The sequence below is a fragment of the Miniopterus schreibersii genome (assembly GCF_964146895.1).
Source record: "Miniopterus schreibersii genome assembly, chromosome: 2".
Taxonomy (NCBI): domain Eukaryota; kingdom Metazoa; phylum Chordata; class Mammalia; order Chiroptera; family Miniopteridae; genus Miniopterus; species Miniopterus schreibersii.
Genome location: NC_138102.1, coordinates 71,273,891 through 71,297,560, shown reverse-complemented (window position 1 = coordinate 71,297,560; position 23,670 = coordinate 71,273,891). Strand labels below are relative to the sequence as shown.

Genomic DNA, 23,670 nt, shown 5'->3' with positions numbered 1-23,670 from the left:
AAGACCTGGGAATCCTCAGGGCTACTGGAGAAGAATTGCTAATGGCATAAGATGAGTTTCTGTTCACCCTCACCTTCCCAAACACACCCTGGCTTGTGCTGTGTGTGTTCAGGGTGGGAAGGTCTTGGCATGAACATATCCACTTGGATGTTAGCAGGATGAGTGTGTTGTTATTGTTGTTTTATCTTGCAGGTACCTGGCTCTAAAGAACATTAAGGATCCAGAGGTAACAGAGCTTGTCCACACCTGAACAAAAGAGAAGCTGTCCTCACTGCTCAAAGGAACAGAACCCTGAAGGAGAGGTGGAAAGGGAAAGTGGGCGAAAGACCAAGAGGAAAGGGGACTTCTGGGAGCCTGTGCTAGGTTGGCTTCCCTTGCCCAAAGGAAACCTGAGGGGAGGCCTCCCAAAATGCCCAGAACACCCGCTGCCTCTGGACGTGCCCATAATTGGCCATGAAGAAGGGACCCTCCTGATGATGGACCAAACCAGCCCATGAGCCTTGACATCCATTGCAGGGGAGGACCCCCAGTCTCAGCATTTTAATGCATAAAAAGCCAGGCGTCGCTGAAGACTATAATTCGCCTTACTAGCCGAGAAGCATTCTAGATGCTCTCTGACAGTTTGGGAAGAAGAAATGGGTAAGGGGTTAGTGCAGAATCCAACTGAGACCTCCTGAAGGAAGGGAATGGAGGGAGGTGACAGCAAGGTCAGTGCTCAGTGGCTGGGAGCCCAGAGGAACACCCTTAGGGAACAGACAGGAAAGTACCTCCTCAGTGGGGGGCAGGCCTGGAGAGGAGCTGGCAAGGGGAAGCACAGAGCAGTCCGAGGCCAGAAGGGGGGCCAGGAGAAGAGGCCCCGAGCAGATCCTGGGCAGGAATCCTGGGTCACCATCCCAGAGGCAAGGCCCCTAGCTCCGCCTAGCGCTTTGTTCAAGTCCACAAAGACACAAGGAGAGCTTCATTCACTTCTGGCCCTCCTGTATTTCAGTTGCTTGGTTTATTTACTGAGCTTCTCCGGTCAAATGATCATTGTGCACCTTCATGAGTTTGAAGGGAGAAAAAAAAAATCTTCCACATCAGTTTCCTCAACTGTAAAATGGGTGTAGTTATGGTGAAAACTAAACTCTGGGGAGGGATTTTTATCAACTAGAGAGTATTCAAAAGAGTAGGCTACTTTATTGCTGTTGTTCACATTACTGTTATCCTCATTAGTACAGACCTGGAGTGGAAACTCAAAAGGGTGACTTTAACACAGATAATCACACACGTTTTTCAAAAAGCGCTGTCCTAGGGTTGGTGGAGCCGGCGGAGTTGCTGGCACACACTTGCATTAGGTTATTTCAGATGCGGTTCTTCTTCCTCTTTACTTTGGGAATGAAATGGCAAATTCCTCCCAGGTGGCAGAAAGAGAATTAAGAGTACAGCCCGTCTACACTCTTGCCTCGGATGGGGGAAAAATACCAACAGCAATCCCATTTCAAATGAATCTCTGCCATAAACTCAAGCCCAGCAACAGATGGAAAAAAAAAAATCCCTGTGAGACAAAACACAGCACACCCAATCCCCAATAAAAATAATCAATAACATCGAAAGCACAGAAACCACAGCGCTTCCAGAATGCAATGAAGTGTGCCAAGAACCATACCTGGGGGACAGCTGCGGCTGGCAATGTCGCCTGCCAGGGGAAGGTGACCCCAGGCAGCTCTTCCAAGTCCTCTGCAGAGCTGCGTGGGGAGAGGTCGCGCTGAGGGGCGAGAGGATGGGGACGGGGGAGTGGCAGGCAGAGGGCAGAGCAGGCACAGTGGGTAGTCTGGGGCCTGCATGCTAATGCCCGGCGAGTGGTTCCTGGCCAAGAGAGGCATCCGGCAGTTGCAATGCCGTGATGTGAAGGCATGCCCGTAATTTGTTGCCATCACCAATTAGAAACACTACCAGATGCATTCTGAAAAGGTAAACAGATGTCCAGCTAAGGCAGAGGAGTGAAAGCAAATGTGGAGACCCAGGAAGAGCCCAGGAAAGCAAGAGCCAGCTGCCTCCCAGCTGGTGGCCCTGGGCGCGGGGGCCGCACTGGCCTCGTCCCTGGAGTGGTCAGCGAGGGTCTGAAACGGGTGCCGCCGTGGGTTCGAGGGCTCTCCGTCTAATCCAGGTGCAGGATGGAAGAGGTGTCTGCCCGTGAGCAAGGCTGTGTGGACACACAGACACAGGCGTGAGGGGACAGAGCCACTGCCTTCCCACCTCTGCAGCTCAGGCTCAACCCTGGCCTCAGCCCACGCGGCCTCTCTCGTGGCTCTGCAGCCCCACGCCACCAGCAGCCCTCGGGTTTGCTGTCCACGGGCCTTTTCTGACCCTCCCTCTCAGGGCAGTCACCAGAGAGTCCCCAGGAGGCCGCTGATATGGCTCAAGATCCCCTCTGATAAGAGACCAGGCTAACGCACAACAGGCGGCCCTCACCCAGCCATGAGGGAAAGCGCTTCACTGATGACTCTCCTCAGATGAGTCCCAGTCTCTTGGCTGGGTTTGAATAACCGCCTCTCTGTGCATGCCTCGGCTATAGATGCTACAGAATAAATTGAGAGAGAGATGGAGGAAAGAAATTATTCTATGAATTTTTAACTACTTTGTCCCACATCCACAAATAAATAAGATATTTGGAAATTTCTGGGCTTGATGGCTGAAAATGTTAAATCTTGAATTTTAGAGTATGTTGGGGGTCTTCTAAAAATGTGGATTCTTAGAGCATCTTTTAGTGGCAGAAAGTGCCAGAAGTGCACCCAAAAAATGCAACAATGGGGATATATGTAGGGGATATAGGAGCCAATTAGAAGAGTTCCCAATGGACAAAGCTGCAATAATTTGATTAACAAATAGTATTGGATTATAATCCAATAACCAAGAGTCCATGCTGATATAAAGAAATGATTAAATAAATAAATAGACAAATCTCTCATGCAGAAGAATTCCAAATAATTTATGTAGCTACTCCCTTCTCAAGGAGGAAGGCTATAACTACCCACTCTTGAAGTGCGGGCTACCCTTAATGAATTTTTGCAAAGTGTAGAATATGAAAAGGTGGGAGAAAATAAATAACGTTACAATGGAGAAACCTGTCAAAACCATCTCAGCCAAGTGATCAAGGTTAACATTCAGCAGTGAGTCATGTTGATAGTAGGTACCCTGATGTGATGTGATGAGAAGAGCACTTTACCTCCAAAAGCCATTAACCCCAGACTAAATATGAGAAAAACATCACACAAATCCCAGTTGAGAGACTTGCTACAAAACACTCTCTAGTACTCCTCTAAACTCTCAAAGGTCACCAACAACTAGGAAAATCTGAGAAACTGTCCCAGCCCAGAGAAGCCTAAGGAGACATTTACATAACAAGTAAATGTCCCGTGGTGCCCTGGATAGGATCCTGTAATAGAAAAAGGGACATAAAGTGACTGAAGTATGGACTTTAGTTAATAATAATGTTATCTATATTAGTTCATTAATTGCAACAAAAGTACCATCCTAATATATTAATAAAGAAAACTAGGTGTGGCATAAATGGGAAGTCTCTACTATTTTTGCAACTTTTCTGTAAATCTATAACTATTCTAAATTTAAAAATGTATTTCAAGAAACTGGGATTCTGAGGTGCCCCATACCCAGAGGCAGAGATTCAGCAGGTCTGGGGTGAGACTCATCAACCTGCGGGTAGAAGCAGCTCACCAGGTGAGTCCATAGCAGGTGTCTGTGCAGTCTTTTAAAAGGCTACAGTCCATAGAAGCATGGAACAGACGGTGAATCCCAGAGGGAAGGGGGATGGTGGGGCAGGAAGAGATTAACCAAAGGATTTATATGCACAACCCATGGGCACAGACAATAAATAGTGTAGTGAAGGCCTGGGGGGCAGGGTGGAGGGGGTCAATGAAGGAGGAAAAGGGGGGCATCTCTAATACTTTTGACAATAAAGATAAAGTTTAAAATAAAAATAAAAATAAATAAAAGGCTACAATCCAGATATATTTGTTTAAGCAGAAAAACAAATGGCCAGCAAAATGTCTACGGCCCTCTGTACTTGAGTGCCAGTGGCTCTGAGAACAATGACTGCCTTACACGTCTGCTGGGACCATGAGCAGCATCCCGGTGCTGGGTAGTCTGAAAATGTTGTCATATTATTCCATGGCCATTCACCAAAGGTCACATTTCTTCAGGTTTGACAGCCTCCAAGTACAATCACATTCACAAAGATGAGCTTTAAACAGTGAAGATGGTAACAGACTGTCCTGTGGCCTCCAGCTCTGCGAACTCCCACAATAAAGAAAATAAAAGGGGAATAAAAGACATTGCTTCCAGCAGCCCGCGGATGGAACATAATGTTACACGGACAAAAGCTATTCATTCACTGAGAGCAGGGGAGAGCATGCGACATGCACCACTTCCAGGCTTGAGCCAGCTGTGCTCAGTTGTACGTGGTCTAATGGTATCTCCAAAACCCTAAGGTATTTACCCTAAACTTCATCAATTAAAAGAAACATAATTTTAACTAGTGAGTGGTCTTCAATTTTTTAAATAAGAGCCTTGAGCTATTAAAATAATTTAGTAAGGGATTAAGCATATATGGCCGTTATAAATCGCCCCCATATCATTCGAATGGGTTGCTGCGGACCATTACGCAACAGCTGGATTGGGTTTCTATTGTTTTCTCCATGGGTAGTTAATGCCTTGATTTTTTCGTTTAGAAAGCCTGATTTTTGGTGGGCATGTTAATCGTTTCCTGTGAATAGGACATTTTCACAGGGACAGGATAGTCAGTTACTCCCAGGTTGTATTACCTGTCTTAGCTTACAGGTTTCCTTGAAGCATCAGGAAAAACGTAACTCTGTGTGTGTGTGTGTGTGTGTGTGTGTGTGTGTCCAAGCACTTACCCAACAAACCAGCCGTACTGTCTGCTGAAGACAGTGCTGCCAGCAGGAGCGATGAGTGTGACCACTTGCTGCCTTCAGTCACCAGGCCATCAGCACCTTCTCACTGGTCACCCGGACCGTGCCCCAGCACCGGGGCCAGGCTAATGAGCTCGGCCCGTATACCAGGCAGCGGGCTCCACTGACAGTGTTTTCGTTACTAATTTGCTCTCTTGCTCCTGGAAATAAATTGCAACACTCTGTGTTTTTTGCTAAAATGCAATGAGTTCTGAGCCTAACCACCCTCAGAGGAGGGCTGGCTGCCGTATCTGACAGGCCAGCAGTCTCTCGGAGAGCCCGTGAGGAGATCTGCTTTTGGAGAACAGCCTGGAGTTGGAGATTTTTGGTCTGAAGTACAGAACCATGGAAAAAAATTCATTGAAGAAATTTAGCCCAAATCCACGTTGCCAACCTCAAATGATTAGTTTCCATATAGAAAACAAAAATAAAGACGAAGACAAGATAAAGTTTATTCCCAGACTGCTCTACTACATGAATCATCCCAACCAAGTAACCAGGATATTTCCGTCCACAATACCTCAAGACAGGCTCAAATGGCATTGAAATCAATTGTATTTCCCCATTTTTAATGTCACAAAGTTCATTTGAGTTAAGCAAATGACATCATATGGCGGGGGAGGGATAGCAACATTTCACTGCCTATATCCACGATGGACCCTTTCACTGTGCTATTCTGGGCCCTATGATAGCTGCTGAACTATAGTAGATTTTGCAAATGTCAATGTCCGGGTCGCAGCAAAGCAACTGATCAGAATTCAAAATCCTGTGCCAGGCAAATTTGTTCCTGAGGCAAATTATTCCTGATATTTAAAAATACTTCTAATTAGAGTCACTAATTAATCCTCACTGCTTGGTACTGATAAACAAACATTGAAGGGAACTACAAGGAAGCTAAAATTGATCATGGAGCAAGTCAGAGGAGAACCAAAATTTCAAATGAAGCGTTTATCTCCTCATCTCTAAGCTCAAGGCATTTTTCTCTGCATTATGGAGAAATTGCCACAGAGATGAGAAATAGGCCAAACAGAAATCACTGCACAAATGCTTGCTGGTATTTGGGCTCGACATCTGAAGCTGCCTTCAGGTTTATAATTCTTTTTGACATGTTTATTTTTTGAAAACGCTAACTAACCCTGTCCAGGAGGGGTGAGGTATGGCAACGACCACTGGACAAACAGCAAGAGACCCAGTTTTTGCATCCTGTTTTCAGTTAGAACACAGTCTCTAGGTCCTTCAAAACAATTGTTCAGGACAAATTTACCGTCTTGTTGTGCCTTGTCAAAGCATCTTCTAGGGTCAGCAACATCAAATGCATGCTCTGCAAGTAATCACTAAGCATGCAACAGCCACTCTGCTAGCTGCTAAGGATATAGTGACCCACACGACACCTTCTCTCACAGTCCAGTACAGAAAGACACAAAATAAAAAGCCTGATCTTTTGGACCTGAATGTCGTAGCTCATGTGGGCCACAAATGCAAGCTATGGATGTAGTTTAAATTTTCTAAAAGTCACTTTTTTAGTTAAAAAATGGTGAAATAAATTTTAATAATATATTTTATTTAAATGAATATATCCAAGATAGTATCATTTTCTCATGTAACTGATACGAATAAGTCATTAATGAGGTTTTGTCCACACTAAATCTGAAATCTACGTGTGTTCTACATTTCAAACACATCTCAGTTTGGACCGGCCACACCTCAAGTACCCACACGTGGCTAGTGGCTATCATGTTGGACAACACAGCTCTATATGCCTAGCCTGGCCTCTCTTCTTTCACTCTGGGGAACACAAAGCATTTGTTCAAACAGAGGTGATACATTAGTTTTCTATTGCTGCTATAACAAATTACCACAAATTTATTAGCTTAACACAACCCAAATGTTAATAGCTTATGGTTCTGTAAGTCTGTTATTATCTTATGGTTCTGGGTCTCACGGGGCTATAATTGCAGTGACATCAGGACTGCATTTCTTTTGGAGGCTCTGAGGGAGAGTCCATTTCCTTGTCTTTTCCAGCTTCTAGAGGCTCTTGACCCCTTTCTCGATTGTCAAAACCAGCAATGTTCCATCTCTTTGACTCTTCCTCCCTAATTACATCTTCCTTTGACTACGGCTGGGAAAGATTCTCCCAGTTTAAGAAGATTGGATTGGGCCCACCTGGATAATACAAAATAACCTCCCCATCGCAGGGGCCTTAACTTTATCGCAGCTGCGGAGCACCCACCCTCCCAGCCATTCATTCATACATCTGTCTCTCCACCCACCCGCCCAGTCATTCAACATTTGCCAAGTGCCCCCTACATGCCAGACACAGTTCTAAGGCTAAGAACATAGGGGAACAAAACTGGCATGGTCCCAGCTCTCAGGGAGCTGACACCTAGGGGGTGAAGAGATAATAAATACATGCTTATCTCAGGTGGAAAGGGGGCTAAGGAGGACAAGAAAGCAATGTGAGGGGATAGAGTGCTGAAAGGTGGAGCTATTTCACACGCATGCTTAGGGAAGACTATACTGGTAAGTGGACATTTTGACCAGAGACTAAATTAGGAGTAAAATTTAGGGTACACTTTGAATAAAAGCTAATTATAAATGGCATGGGCATGATGAAAAGCTAATAGAAAAATCCCAAAAACGCTACTGAGGAGTAGCCCTGGCTGGTGTGGCTGAGCGGTTGAGCATCGACCCATGAACCAAGGGGTCAACGGTTTGATTCCCGGTCAGGGCACATGCCCAGGCTGCGGCTGATCCCCAGCAGGGGCCGTGCAGGAGGCAGCCCATCGATGTTTCTCCCTCTCCTCTCCCTTCTGCCCTCTCTAAAATCAATAAAACATTTTTTTAAAAATATATCTTTATGGATTTCAGAGAGAGGAAAGGAGAGGGAGAGAGAGATAGAAACATCAATGATGAGAGAGTCATTGATCGAGCCCACAACCAGGGCATGTGCCCGGACCGGGAATCGAACCCCGATCGCCTGGATCCCAGGTCGACGCTCAACCGCTGAGCCACGCTCGGCCGGGCCACAAAACATATTTTAAAAAATAAAAACAAAAAAAGCTGAGAATTGACTGAGGATGTGTGGAGCGGAAGCAGGTGGGAATGAACAAAATTAAAAGGAGGGGCTTGAACACAGGAGGAGGGGCGTGGTGGCGCCAGCCAGCGGAGCCCCTTGGATTTACCCCTCCCGTGCGCCTGGCACTGTCCTCGGGGTGCCCGTGAGGCCCGGCCCCAGGAGCACAGGGCAGCAGTTCTAACCCGAAACCCAGGGATGAACCTGGACAGAAGTGAACAAAGAATTGAGAAAATGACCCAGATCCTGACCGGGGGTGAAGGCGTGCACCTTAAACGTCAGGCGGGGTGGGGAGCCAGCCTCTCTGGGACGGGGCCTGCTCGCAGGGGACGGGGGGGGGCCGCCGGAACGGCCGAGGCAGCAGCTCGCCGCGCGCCCGGCAGCCGTGGGCTGTGCTGCTGTTCCCCCTTGAGGCCCGGCGGGGCACTGCAGCCGCGGGAGCCGAGCGCCTCGGCCGAGCGTCTGGACAGAAGCTGGGCTTGTGTGGGGCCTTCCCGAGACTCAGGCTGTTGCAATAAAGCACCGCGTGCCCCTGGGGTGACCCGGAGCACTGCCCTGCCCCGAGCCCCGAGGGAGAGGCTGCGGGAGGATCTGCGAAGGGCAGCGCCCGGCCGGTGGCTCTGGCCAGCGCAGCCTGGCTGGGTGCGTGGGCACCACCGCGGAGAGCAAGCTGCCAAGGGGACCGCCTCAGCCCTCCGAGCTCAAGCACCTCGGCTCCTGGCTCCTCACGCGGATTCACGAGGCAGCTTCCCGGGAGATCAGCATTGCCCCACTCCTGGCTGAGGGCCACGGGCCATGCGACAGCATTGCCCTTCTTCCACGTGCCCTGGCCAAGTGGTGTCCTTGCCCCTCCTGGCATTTACTCCTGCCAAAGATTCTGGCTTAAAGCCTCCTCCATCTCCTGCCCTCCTGGGCTCCACCTCCCTCCGCCTTCCTCCTCTGATCATGTCCCATCCGGGACACAGGCACGTCTGGTGACAACCTCTGGGTCGGAGTGGGTCACCAGCTTCTGCCAGGGCCCGGGGCGGGAGTCCAGGCACCAGGACCCGGAGATTCCAGACAAGACCTAGAAGATGGACCAGGACGCTAGCTTCTCCTTGACCGCTTCCATGGACAGCAGCGTCCCCCCACCCCACCCATCCCAACCTTTAGGGGCTGACAAGCGGAAACCCCAGGTAATGTTTGCTTTTTCCAGGGAACAATTTAGGAGACAAAAGTTTTCTGACCGTTTTTTTCCTTAATCTTCCTGTGCTTAAACATCATTTTTCTTCAGTTGGTTTTGCAAACATTTCAAAAACCCACTCAGTACCCCCCCACACACCCTCTTTCAACAAATTTTGTTGAGTCCAGTAGTCCCCCCTTATCTGCAGGGGATACCGACCCCCAGCAGATGCCTAAAACCACAGACAGTACCAGACACTATATATACCATGTTTTTTCCTATACTTACATACCTATAATAAAGATTAACAACAATAATTAACAATAAAATAGAATTATAATACACTGTAATAAAAGTTATGTGAATGTGACCTCACAAAGTATCCTACTGGATTGATGTGAAATAAAATGCCTTATTCAGTCAAGAAACTTTCACTTTCCCACTTAAATAAGGCACTTTATGAATTCTCTTTGGCATGTCTGAATTGCCGTCATCACTACTCTTGCATTTCGGGGCCACTATTAAGTAGAATAAGGGTTACTTGAACACAAGCACTGCGACGGCAACAGTCGATCTGGTCACCAAGACGTCTAAGTAAGGAGCCTGGATAACTGGGCAAAGGCATGAGTCAGGTTCTGGTCAGAAGGAGACATCGTGAGATTTCTTCATGCTACTCAGAGTGACACACGATTTAAGACTTATGAGTTGTTTATTTCTGGAATATTCCATTCAGTATCTTCAGACCATGGTTGACCGTGGGTAACTGAAACCTTGGAAAGTGAAACTGTGGGTAAGGGGGGGACCACTGTGTCCATTTTAAATGCTTTCTTTTTTCATTGTGAAGTATAGCATACATTTAAAATATTATATGAAGAATGTGTGTAATTTGAAGAAAAATAATAAATTGAACATTCAGGGAACCCCCCCCCATAAAAAGACTGCCACTGGTGCCTTAGAAGCCTCGGCTGCATCTTCTTCCCGCCCCCGTCTCCACGGGTAACTTACTATCCTGAATTTCATAATAATCATTCCCTTGTATTTTTAATAGTCATATATATATGTATAGACTATAGAGGGACATATATATAAATGTGTATGTGACTTTTTGAACTTTATCTAAATGGACTTACTTTTTGTGTGTGTTCTGTGCCTCTTTTGCTGTATATTTTTGCCGCGCATCCATGTTGACGCATGTGCCATTGTCCTGTTTTTTCTATTGTTTTTTTACCCCGGTCTGTTTCTTTTTTTATACTTCCTTGACTTCTATATATAGAATATATGTGAATATATAGAGAATATATAAGTATATATGGAGCATTATGAGTCTATGTACATATATATAGTCTTACTGACCACCCTAGAAGTTTATTTTAGTTTACTTTTCAATAATCCAGATAAGTAGACAAATATATGTATAGCCTTTCCTAGAAAATTTAATATGTATTCTGTTTTTACTTAAGAGTTGTTGGGTTTCTTGAATCCATGGATGATTCTTCCATCACTTCTGGAAAATTCCAGCAATTATCCTTTTAAATATTAATTCTGCTCTTTCTCTTCTCCTTCTGTAATTATTAGACATGTATTAGTTCTCCTTTCCCCCAATGTCACTTAACTTTCCTCTCAAATACCCCATCTTTGTCTGCATTCTGGATAACTTTTCTCTCAGCTATGTCTAATCTGCTGTTAAATTCAACCACTGAGAATTTCAATTATGTTTTTCATTTTTAGAAGTCTCTACTTGTTTTTTTAAAATGTTATTGGTCTCCGCTCATATTCATATAAGATTGAGATATAATTTTCATAGCACAAAATTCATTCTTATAAAATGTACAATTCAGTGGGTTTTAGTATATTCACAGAGCTGTGCAACGACTACCCCTATATAATTCCAGGAAATTTTCATCACCCCCAAAAACCCCTGTATCCACTAACAGTCACTCTCCATTCCTGTCTTCCCCCAGCCCCTGGAAACCACTAACCTCCTTTCTGTCACTATGGATTTGCTTATTTCGGACACTATACATAAAGTGCATCATACAGTATGTGGCCTCGTGTTTGCCTTCTTTCACTTAGCATGTTTCCAAGGTTCATTCATGTTGTAGCATCACTACTTCGTTCCTTTTAAAGGTTAAACAATATTTCATTGTATGGATAAATCACATTTTGTTTACCTTTTCATCAGTCGATTGACATTTGGGTTGTTTTCACTTGGGACTCTTGTGAATAATGCTCTGAACACTCACATACAAGTTTTTGTGGAGACATGTTTACAGTTCTCCTGAGTATATCCTTAGGAGTGGGATTGCTGGATCATGGTAATTCTGTTTTATTTTTTGAGGAACTGCAAACTGTTTTCAAAGTCACTGCATCAATTTAAATTCCCACCAGCAATGTGAGGGTCTCAGGTTCTTCACATTCTTTTTTAAACACTTGTCCATCTTTTTTATTTTAGCCATCCTAGTACATGTGAAGAGGTTCTCTGTTCATATTTGTTTCCCTTTTTATATGTTACATATTTATATATATGTTACATGTTTTACAAAAATATCTAATACAGCCACTTTACATTGTGCATCTGACAATACCAACATATGAAGTCTTTGGGCTGGTATCCACTCTGCTGGTTCATGTTCATGGTTTTGTAAATTTTCTAAATCTAAGTTTCTAATTTTTCTTGGAACTTTATCTTTGGGAATAAAAGCCTAGGATGAACATGGGATTTGGTTGCCTCCCACAGGTTCTTAGAAGCATTAACAGAAAAATGTTAAATTCTTCACTTCAGGTTTCTTTAGACCACCCAGGTCGGTGAATTTAGACTGAAGCTCACATGAGAGTTAGCTTACCAGTTCTCAGGGAAGATGTTTTCCCCCTCAATTCACTGCCAACGTTTTGGACAGAAAAACTTTCTTTTGATCCTTAGAGTGGGAGAGTTGGGGTCCCCCCCTTCAACTTCACTTTTATACTGGCCTATATGTTCCTTGCCTTCATGCTGCCTATCAATGCACTTAGGAAAAATTGTAGTATTTTATCCCAAATGTTTGCTTTCAATGGGTTAGTCATCTGCCATGCTAGCAAAAAATGGAAGTCAGTAGTAAACAAGCTGATTTATTGTGCTTTTCTTTTCTTTTTTTAATCCTCGCCAGAAGATATGTTTTTATTTATTTTTAGAGAGAGGGAAAGGGAGGGGGGAGAGACACTGATCAGTTGCCCCCCTTCCCCCTCCAACTGGGGATCAAACCTTCAACACTTCGGTGCACTCGGACATGGCTATTGTGCTTTTCTTTACCTTACAGACTATTTAACCATGAAATGTGGCTCATCTCTTGGGTGACTCCTATCATCTGGTATTACTGAGCCACCTACTTTTTGCAAGACTCAGTATTTGTATCCAATAAGCAATAATAGTAATGACTGTAACTATACATATCTGATTCAAAATCACTGAGGAGCAAGGTAGATCTTTACTGAATGCTTACAATGGCTATGGAGTATGAGTTTGCATCACCCACACTACAAACTTTCTTAAACATCTTTTAACATTTCCGTTTCCCCATTCCCCTAAATGGAGGACTATTTGTTCCCCCTGACACCTGCCATCTCTCCTTCTTCTTAGAGAGGACCGGACTCAGGATGGAGAGGAAGAGGTCAAAGATAACTGATTACTCCAAGGTGTTCATCTCAAAAGCTAGAACATGTGTGGTACGGTACATAGGAGGAGGTACATGTTTGCTGGTGCAAGATGAGCTCTGTTTCATGCATGGAAGAGCCTCTAATGCTGCAAGCATTGATGGGCAGATAAGACAAGACAACAAGGAGAGAGAAAAATCAAAGTCAATCTGAGATAACAATTACTTTTGCCTGGTTTCTAGAAACTGACCAGAGATCCCTTTTACATACTGTCTTTCTCAAAAGACCTACTTAAAATACTTACATTGGTAAGATTGTCAGCTGTAACAACTTAGGCACAAAGCAATATCACATAATAGGAATATAAAAATACAACCACAGATCAGTCAGTCAGACCAAAGACCTCTGGCTAAGTTATTTCCAGCCAAGAGAGTGGCAAGATTTAGTGGCCACCAAACCTGAAAAACCCAAAGTTTTAAAAAATGTTTTTGACAAATATTTATGAAATAAAGGAAATCCTAATTATATAAATTATATATATGGGGGGAAACTTGAAGGAAATATGCTAACATGTAAATAGTCTCTATGTCATTACAGGTTGTCATCTTTTTGTATTTTGGTATGTAAATACGGTGACACAGTGTAATGGGCAGCTTGGGCTTTGTAGCCTGACAACCTGGGCATTACCCCTGTGCCTGGTATGTAAGAAATCTCACCTCTCTGAGCCTGAGTTTTTTTTTCACATGAAAACTAGGAATAATGACAAGGTTGATATATAGATTCAATGATGTGAAACCCCTGCCATGATAGTAAACAGGAATTATGTGAACATGTATTGCATTTGGATGCTAGCTCCATCTTTCTTTCATTTTCCATTTTAATTATTATTTTAAACATTGTTTCTTCACTGTTTCCTTAGAGTTCAATTTCCTTTTTATGAAAGAGTTTTTACACTTCAGCAGTTTTTCTTCTCAGCACAGGTAAGTGAAATGTAAACTCTTCCAATGTACTAGAAATTTTATGTTCACTTTTGAAAAATAGCTTAGCAGAATATGAATTTCTGGATTTGATTTTTTTAACCAGACCTTGGAAGATGTTCTATCATCTTTTGGCTTCTGTCGTAACTGTTCAGCAGGTTGCTATGAACCAAACTGTTGCTTTGTAGGTAATCCATCTGTTCCCTCTGGTTGTTTTAAAGATGATCAGTTTTGCAGTTGTTTTTTCAACACTGTGTGCATGCACACACATGTGCACATGTACACATCACATGAAATGTTTACACAGAATTGCACACAATCTATGTGGTCACTTTAACCACCATCCAACCAAGAAACAGAATACTGTTGATACATTAACCTCCTGGATATCCCTCTGCCACAGAAGTAAACACAAACCTGAATTTTATAGCAGTCAGTTCCTGTTTTTTGACTTTCAAATTAATACCCAACAATTACAACAGCAAAGCAAAGCTTTGAAATGTCCTGTACAGCACAAGTTTTACGTAGCAGAAACAGGGAACATATTTGCCTCCCTGGCTAAAGAGTAGTGAGAAAGAACTTCTCACTGCACATTCTTATACCTCTTAGAATTTAGTAACATGCATTTATCATCCTTTCAAACGATAAAATACAGACAGAAATAAAAGGGGTATCCGTAATAAAGCATATGGAGAAAAAATATTTAAGTACTACACATAAATTAAAATATTATGAGTGGTTGCCTGGGAGGGAAAGGGGAATAAAAAATATTAAAATGTTTTGAAAGCTAGTAAGATATTGAGGAATCAATGGGTCAAAATCTAGCAATAGCCAAGAACCAAACCCAGCACCAACTCCACTTTTTTGTCCTTAAAATATCTGCCAGACCTCACAAAAAAACAGAGTAGTATTCTAGCAGCCTCACAGGGCTAGACAGGGCAAACGTCAAGGGCAAACGTCAAGGGCAAACGTCATTCTCTCTGCGCCACCAACTATGGGATTCTCATGAACCACCCCTTCTTCCAGCTGGACTTCCCGGGGACTACACTCTCCATAGGCAGGCCCTGGCCTGCATGCGCAGCACAATCCGGCCACCTCAGCACCCGGATGTGAAGGCAGGCGCTCTGAGACCCGTTATGCCCCAGGCACCTGTCAGTAGAAAATGATGCCCCTTCCTCAGGAAAAGTGCCATCATCCTAGTCCTTTGCTCCGCATCATACAGAAAGGTCCCAAGTGGCAGAGCTACAATTTTAAATCAAGTTCTTTTGACCCCAGCACTTAAAGAAGTTCTTAACTTTACTAAACTGCCATGGAAAAAACAGTGTATGGGACTGGATGTCACTTAATCTAAAGTTATGAACTGTTTGGAGTTCTTTTTAAAATCTGCAGAGGTGATCAGCCAGCACCCCAGATACATCTCCAAGGACAAGCACACCTTTTCCATGAAGGGGATCTAGTCCATTTTTTGAAGAGCTAGCTGAAATCTGCCACTAATTTCTACCCCCTGGTCCTTACCTGGTCCTCTAGGGTGACAAGTTTCAGTGTCTCCACCGAAAGCCCCATGCCTTTCCTTCTCCAGGCCAAACAGCCTTTTTTGTCCTTCAGCCAAAACTCAACTGATACATTTTTAGCTCCCTCATATATTGGCCTGTCACGGAGGGTTCACTTTATCTCCATTCTTTGTAAAACGGTATCTGGACTAAACACAATACTCCAGACACGGTCTGAAAAGCACAGGGTCAAGCAAGACTGTCATCTACCCTGCCCTGGACTTAAAACCAACTACTGCAGCACAAAAACTGCATTCTACTGCAGTGCGGAAGACTGCAAGCATCTGAGAGCTAAGATGTGTTTTCAAGATGTGTCACTCCTTGTGCTGTAGCTCGCTGGTCTTTGGTTCTTCAAATAAGTCTCTCCTCAAGGTGTTTGCTTGCTGTGCTGGAACAGCTCTCCCCACCTCCCGACCACCCCTAACTTCCTTTGCCTGATTGGGTGCCACTGAGCTCAAACCTAGCTTAAGCTTCAGCTTCACATGGTCAGGGAAGCCCTTTAGGTTCCTGTTTTAGGCTCCCACCACCCTTACAACAGAAATTAAATAGCTGTTACTCATTTAAAGACTCTTCACAAAGAGTAAGCTCCATAAAGGCAAAGGCCAATGGGGGGCTGTCAATAAATATTGAGCTTTTTTTTCACTCAAACATATTCCCACTCCCAACAGGGCACTGGCACTGGCATCCTTTCTCTCTGCAGCCTCAGGACCCTGAGACAGGCCTTCAGGGTTTCCCACCTCCCACTACCCTGTATTTAGGCAGGACCACGATTTACCTCCCACATTATTAGAGCACTTACCCATTTGGGCCTACTGAGGTCTAATGGGATCTGACTGTAACTCAGCACTGACTGTCTCTCACTAGCTGTGTCAAAGGCAGACTCTGCCACTGAACCAGGGACTCTCCTTCTGGAAGCCATGGCTTCTTTGGGTTCAGGGTCAGTGAAGAGGTCAACTGGTTTTCCCAAAATTAGGCAACTGAAGTGACCTCCCAACGTTTGCTACAAGTGTCTAAGGTTGACTCAATAACAGATTTATAGGTTGGAAAAGCTATTGTAACATTTCAGTCTCCCTGGAATCCATGCCCTCCTGCCCCACAAAAACACACTGTTACAAACAGAAATGAGGCTGATTTCAGGTGTAATTCTGGCAGCTTCTCACTCTTCCTGACAGCCTTGTTGTAACCCTTAAGGAGTCCACAGCATTTTAGCCCTTACAGGATCTCTAAGCATCAACTTCTGGGTTCACAGAATTTCTGTAACGGCGAAAAATAACTGTATATCAAGAAAGCCATAAAAATATAACATTTGAAGTAAAATATTTATGCCCATAGTTGTAAACGGGCAATGTGTAAACATAAAACCTTCCCACCTTTGAAGGAAAATGTCAAATCCTGGTTCAGTCACAAAGACAAAGGGAAAAGAGACTCCAAAGTCCCTTGTCTGCTCCCCTAGTTTACTTCAATCCTATTTCACTATTATTCCTTGATATGGTTACCAAGTGATGATCAGCAATGCTCTTCCACACACCTGACCAACAGACTTCCAACACAATCTTCACCCAAGGCAGTATAAAAAGGCCATTCATGAACTGGCCTGTGGCACATCCCAGTGCTGACCTTCCAGGTGGGCACCGATCTGTTAACTACAAGTCTCTGGGAAGCTACAAATGTGCATTCCTTTTCTCCATATAAAATGCCTCATTAAGACACAGATACTATGTCTCCGTACAATAATTCTATTGAAAAGGGAAATGTAAATCTGATAGAATCTGCTCTTGATGAACCTATGCAACCTCTCCCGTCTTTCTTCTCTACATACTTAAAAAATTATGCTTCTAATAATTATGGTTTGTTTTCTTAGGAGAAATAAACTTACCAAATCTGAAATTTCTAGAATCTTCCTCCCTGCTTTGAACAATTCTAGAGAATGGAAACATTGCTTTAACATCATTCAGATTTTCTAAGCACATTAATTATCTCATTTGCTTTAAGTGAGAGGTTGCATCTCAAACACCAACAAGGGCCCCAGCAGGCAACAGAAATGGGTGAAGTGGAGCAGGTCACGCCAGAGGCAAAAAGAAACATAAGCCCAGACTAAAGGGGCAATCATTATAGTCAGTTCCCACCAAACTGCTGCTCCACAGGAGTCCAAGCAGTGTTCCAGAGCTTCCAACTTTTCAGGAGAATCTGAAACACAAAACATTCCAATGTGAAACCTCCTAATTTTTATAAGTGTTTATATTACTTTAAAAACGTCTCCCACCCTGGCTGGTTTGGCTCAGTGGTTAGAGCATCGGCCCACGGACTGAAGGGTCCTGGGTTTGATTCTAGCCAAGTACACGTACCTCGGTTGCAGGCTTGCCGGTCGGGGCATGCAGGGCAACCAATCATGTCTCTCTCTCTCTCTCTCCCTTCCACTCTCTCTGAAAAGCAATGGAAAGAATGTCCTCAGGTGAGGATTAAAAAAAAAAAGCTCTCCCATTGGGCCAATTCGGCACACAGGAGTCGTTTTAATCCCTTAGTCTAAGCTAAGAAATCTATTTAGGTGTCTGTTTAAAAGAAAAGGTATTGGGGGAGGAAGTGATGATCTAAAACATCAACTTTAGGGTCTTCAATCCTCTCTTGAAAATGTTTTTTAATTCTCTCCAATCTAAAATATTACCCTCCTTGCCCTAAAGCACAAAAATAAGAGGGGTGATTACAAAACTACAAAGGATGGAGGGGGAAAATGCAAGTCACTCCCAAGGAATGGCCTTGCATTCTTCATTGTTCCTGTCATCAATATCGTGCTGCAACAAGCTGATTCTCCTTACCCTTTTGCAGCGGAGCCCCAAGGGTATGTTCACCTTGGACATGTGCCTCCTCTCTATCCCAGCTAAGACATAGATCACAAATGATACCAATGTGCAAAATTGTTCAAATTTTGGAATTGCAGTCAAAGGAATCTTGCTTTTTCTCAGAAGTTTAAAATTGTTTTCTTGCTGACTAGGATGCACTCACTCCCAAGCCTTTGCTTATTATTTTGAAACATAGCACTTTGAAACATTCCTGAAAAACTAGAAAAATCATTCCCTAATTTCTGGGGCTTAAAATACTTAAGACAGTCAAATTCCACTAGTAATAAATGAACAGCACCTAACTTTTAAGTGCCTGATGCTACAAGGCATGAGAGAGGTATGATCTCTGTGTTCTATGGAAGGAGTGCTCAATCCATGCCAGAATTTCATAACACACTCATAATGAAGGCAACCAAAATACTCTACTTTGTACTAAAATTCAAAACAGATTAGACAGCCTTTCAAGTCAGTGTGTCAGCATCCAGAGGCACCTGAATATAAGTAGTTAGAATCCAGTATCCAATTAAAAATATTCCTGCCTGGCTGGTGGCTCAGTTGGTGGAGTGTCATCCCGTACACCGAAGGGTTGTGGGTTCAATCCCTGGCCGGGGCGTGTCTGGGAGGCAAACTGATCAATGTTTCTCTCTCTCTCCCTTCCTCTCCCTAAAATCATGGAACATATCCTCAGGTGAGGATTAAAAATACATATATACTATATTCCTAACTTCTCTTGTTCTAGAAAACCACATCAAAAGTACCTATATTGTTTGGTGTGTGTTCTATTACAGCAGTTCCACTTGTATGCGTTTGTTTTAGTTCAGTACATAGCGGTGAACAAGATATTATAAAACAAAAACCGAGGCCAGGCATTTCTTAAGTTTATTGGAGAAGTCTTAGTTGGAAGGGGAAAGATCAAAGACTTAAACAACTGATAGAAGATAAAAGAACAACTGCAAATTATTACAAAAGTAATTTCTGAAATGTTTATTTTGAACCACTGCTAAAACAAAATTTTAGTGCATCCTGAAGTTCATATTTTGGTAAATGAACATATTAAATTACTGAAAAGCAGAAAAGAAGTTACTGTTATACAATATAAGATCTTAATATAGTCATTCAGCACAGTCAAATAAACAGCTACAATTATTTAAAGCTGCTTTTGCTATATATCTGGTATACTAAACAAGAAGGTAATTACTTTTAACACTGCACAAGTAACCAAAGGTAGCAAATCCAGCAATATTAAACCTGATATTAAATAGTATTCAAACATTACAACAAAAACAAAACAATGAACTTCTACAACTACAATTCTACCCTTGTGAAAGGAATGTACACAGATGGTAAAAAAAAATAAATAAATAAAGTGACAAGAGTGACTAACACTGTATGTATCTGCATCTTCAGAGCAGAAATACAGGTGAGTAAATGCATACAGGGTCTTTTGCTAAAACTGAGAAAAAGAGCACTTCACTTTAGTACAATTTTATAATTTCCACTGTAGCTCTAATTCTTTTGTGCTGCTGACAGGTAGACAGGGTTTTAAATGAAAGTATTTTCCCTACAGCTTGCGTATGGATGCATCATTTTTTTAAAATTTGCTGGAAAGTTTCCTTTGAAAAATATAAAATTTAAGCAATATACTGATGAGAAACTGATGATACTAATTATGGAAAAATATTAGCTAAATAACTAAGAAAACATCTGGGTGTGAACTCTGACAATAAGTCAAACTTTGCATCTGGGGAATGTGCACTGATGTCAAAGTCATTGTGTAAACTACCTTTCACTTCATATAGGGTGCATTTAGTAAGTAATTAAATTCTCCTGCCAACAACACAAAACCCTTATTTAAGCATAATGAAAGTATTAATGAACTGAATTAATTCACATCAAATATCTGTAAGGGTAAGTGAAACATTTCTCAAAGTATAAAGATATCACCACATATATTCACTGGGTGAATACTCTCAAAGGTTTTATTCCATTAAATTGTATCAAGCCATCCAAGAGACACTGTAATTTTCTTCTGTGAATTATAAATGAATTATTTCTTTTGTATAAATCAGAATATAGGTTCAAAATCAACATTAATAATACCTAAAAATTTGAACTTAGCTTGAAAAAAGGCAGCTATGGAAAAACTTGCCACATTTCAGTCTAAAATAATGTTCTAAAAACCCCTTATCAGAGGCCTCATTCACTTTCTTTCCACAGATCCTTCAATGGTTCTAAAAGTGATAAAAGAAAATTCAATTCAATGCACATCACAATTTTAACAGTTCTGAATAAGATATTTCATAAAGGCCAAAATCTACAGAATGGCAATAATACAACATTATAATATAAATATGTCAAGTAGATTTGTATTAAAATAAGACAGAGCTGTCTTCAACAAACAGAGCTGTTCTGAAGACTGAGCAAAAGGATCTAGCATGTCTTTGGAAAAATCACAAAGTGCCTTTAAATAAAGTAAATTTAAACTGTACTTGGTTAAAAGAGACTGCTCTAAAGACAAATGTTTTCTTTTTAAGTTAAGAAAGTTTAATTCACTCTTCTTTTCACATCTGCCAATACTTAACATTTTTCTCTACCCCCTGCACTGAACTGATACAAGTGTGGACTTCCACTATGATTATTACGAGGCATGCTAATACCTAATGAGCAGTCTGACATATGTGGAGGCTAAGTAAGGAAACTCTGAATACAGCACAGCTTCATAAAAATGCAAAGGAAAAAAGGATATGAGGAAAATCTTACCTCAAAATGATTATTACCAGAAGAGAAACATAAACATTTTCAAGCACAAAGTTTTACAAAAGTAATATATGGTCACATTAGGTTAAAAGAAATTCACAACTCAGTTTGCTGTTAATCAAACCCGTACATACACTGAAGATTCTAAACACAATGACAGTTATATATTTGTAAAAATTCAATAATCAACTAAACTTAATAATCAACTAACCCGTGTTAAAATTAACAACACAACTCCTAACGTTTAAAAATCTAGCCCAGTGCTGCTGCATCTCAAGTTCTGAGAAACTAAAGACAAATGATCCTGGTTATATACATTTCCTGCATTTCTCCACTTTAAAACACTTGAAGAAACTTGAGGAACACTTATTTTTAAGGCCTGCTCTACTTCTTTATCTTCAACTGAGAAAAGCCAAAGCTTGCAATATGACCTCAAAATATTTAAATAGGTCCTGGCATTTTCTTAAAAAGCAAAGTTGACTCTTTCATTATAAAATACATTTCTCTACCCTAATTATTAATTCAAATTAACATAAGTGCCCCTATTCCTTGCCCCATGGCAGGTGCTATGCCTTCTACACTCTGTGCAGCTTCCAAAAAAGTCAGTGCTCAGGGAAAAAGAAAATGGACTGAAGCAAAACCAAAGCCCCCAACAAAAAGTGATTTACTCTACATTACAAAATCCGCTAATGAAAGAAACAAAAAATTCACACACGCATACCCTTGAATACAAAACCAAGACACAATCTCGGTCCTCTATTCAAGTCAACTTGCAGTTTCTAAAGCCTAAGCAGTAGGAAATGTAGAGCCCAGAAGGGTCACATCAGAGGTCATTACAAAATAGTGCAGGTAGATTTTATCTGGGGAGGATCCTTTTTTTTTTTCCCTAGAAAAAGCTTATCTTTGCTAATGTGGAGAGGTTTTCAAAAATTCAAGAGTGAAAATCATAACTGGACTTCTCTAAATGCATTTCTGTATTAACATTAATTTTTAAAATTTCAACATGTTTTGCAACTTTATTTTCATTTATAGGGTAAGTTGGGGACCCCAAAGAGTCAAAAAAAGAAATAAAAATTTTTACTGCACAATCTTAGACATTTTATTTTAAAGCACCTTTTCAATGTTAACAGTGAAAGTCTAACCAAGAAAACATTAAAATAGAAGAGGGCACAAACCACTAGCAAGGTTAAAGTAATCCTTTACATACACACACACACACACACACACACACACCACACACACACACACACACACACACACACAAACTCACACACACACATATTCACCATCCTGCCAGAACAATTGGCAACATTAGCAAATAATATACTTTGATGAAAGGCTGAGAAAACTACTGTTTAACAGAAACCTAAAATATTAATGTTTTTAAGGAATTAAATTGTTTGAGGGATTCAAAAAGCTACCAATGGCTGAGCTATGAAAATAAAACTGACATTTAAAAATGAGTCCAAAACTACCAGAAAAAAATCAGCCTCGATGCTGTTTTTTATGTCAATAGTTATTAACAGGATACCACTTGTTTGCAAAGGAGCAAAATTCTAACTCTTTATCCCTGGAACCTATCCTTAGCCACCTCAGTGCGGTTTCTAGCAGCACAATTTGGATGTAAAAAGAATGACATCAATCAACGTCCCTGAAAACCTCATGGTTAGACCTTCCTTCAAATACATGTTCTTAGGGTCTTAACATATTACACATGTGTATAGAAGAATAAGTGAAGATAATATTTGACAGAGATTATAAAAGTATGAACTATATACAGCATGTGATGACACAGGAGCTTAAAAAGCTATACTTACTTTCCCCCAATTCACTTTAAAAGTTAATATTCACTATTCAAATTTTATCCTATGCATCTTTATCTGTTTCTTCCTCTCCTAAAACAAATAATAAACATATACTGGTCTGGAGTTTGTTCTATGCGTTTTCCAAGAGCCAGTCAAACAGTGCCTTGCATGTCCCCTCCCCGGAGGTCTTTTCCATCACTTCATAGTAGTGAAGCACCGCCTGCAGGACGTCGCCCACTTTCCATCCTTTTTCTTGTAATTGTTTTGAAAGCTAGTAAGACAGAAAGACACGTCAAACATTAACCAAAAACAATTTTATAACAATAAAGTTTTCATTTCTATTAACATCAGCTAAAACTAAGAATCCTGCTGCTTGTAATAAAATATTGTCTCCCAGTTATAACAAAATCTTCTCCCTAAACCACCACTTTACACAAATTAAACATTTTCCTTTCCTGCCCTTTACAAATACGTCTCCTCCACAGAATGATTGTGGAGACGGAACTGGTAAATCTCACCAAGCGGACATTCTGTGTGGGAGTACGGTGCTACCTTCCTACAGGGAATTCTTAACCTAACTAAATACATCTCCCACACCCTCAATTAGAAACAAAATAATAAAGACTACGTCAAGCTTAATAAAAGGGTGTGAATTTTCCTTCCACAACATTTAGTGTGGTGTGTGTTTTTGGAATACACACTCTAGCCTCAACAGGAATATGGCTTTCTAAGTTAAGAAATGTTAACGTTTCAACAACAAAAAAACCCCAAAAAAGTAAAATACTGTGGTCATCATTTTACAATACAGTAATACACAAATATCGAATCATGTTGTATACCTGAAACTAATATAATATTATATATCAAATATACCTCAATTAAAAAAGTAAATACCCCTGGCCAGGTGGCTCAGTT

At 41.8% G+C, this 23,670-nt stretch overlaps 1 protein-coding gene across 1 annotated transcript in view; it reads right to left on the bottom strand.

Moving 5' to 3' along the window:
* Positions 1-19,162: 19,162 nt before the first annotated feature.
* AKAP11 (A-kinase anchoring protein 11) overlaps positions 19,163-23,670 on the bottom strand; it is a 50,177-nt gene continuing 45,669 nt past the window's right edge. Inside the window, exon 12 of the mRNA XM_081127981.1 lies at positions 19,163-23,026. Within this exon, the coding sequence (XP_080984107.1) occupies positions 22,886-23,026 (141 nt within the window). The 3' untranslated portion in view covers positions 19,163-22,885. The remainder of the gene's footprint in view (positions 23,027-23,670) is intronic.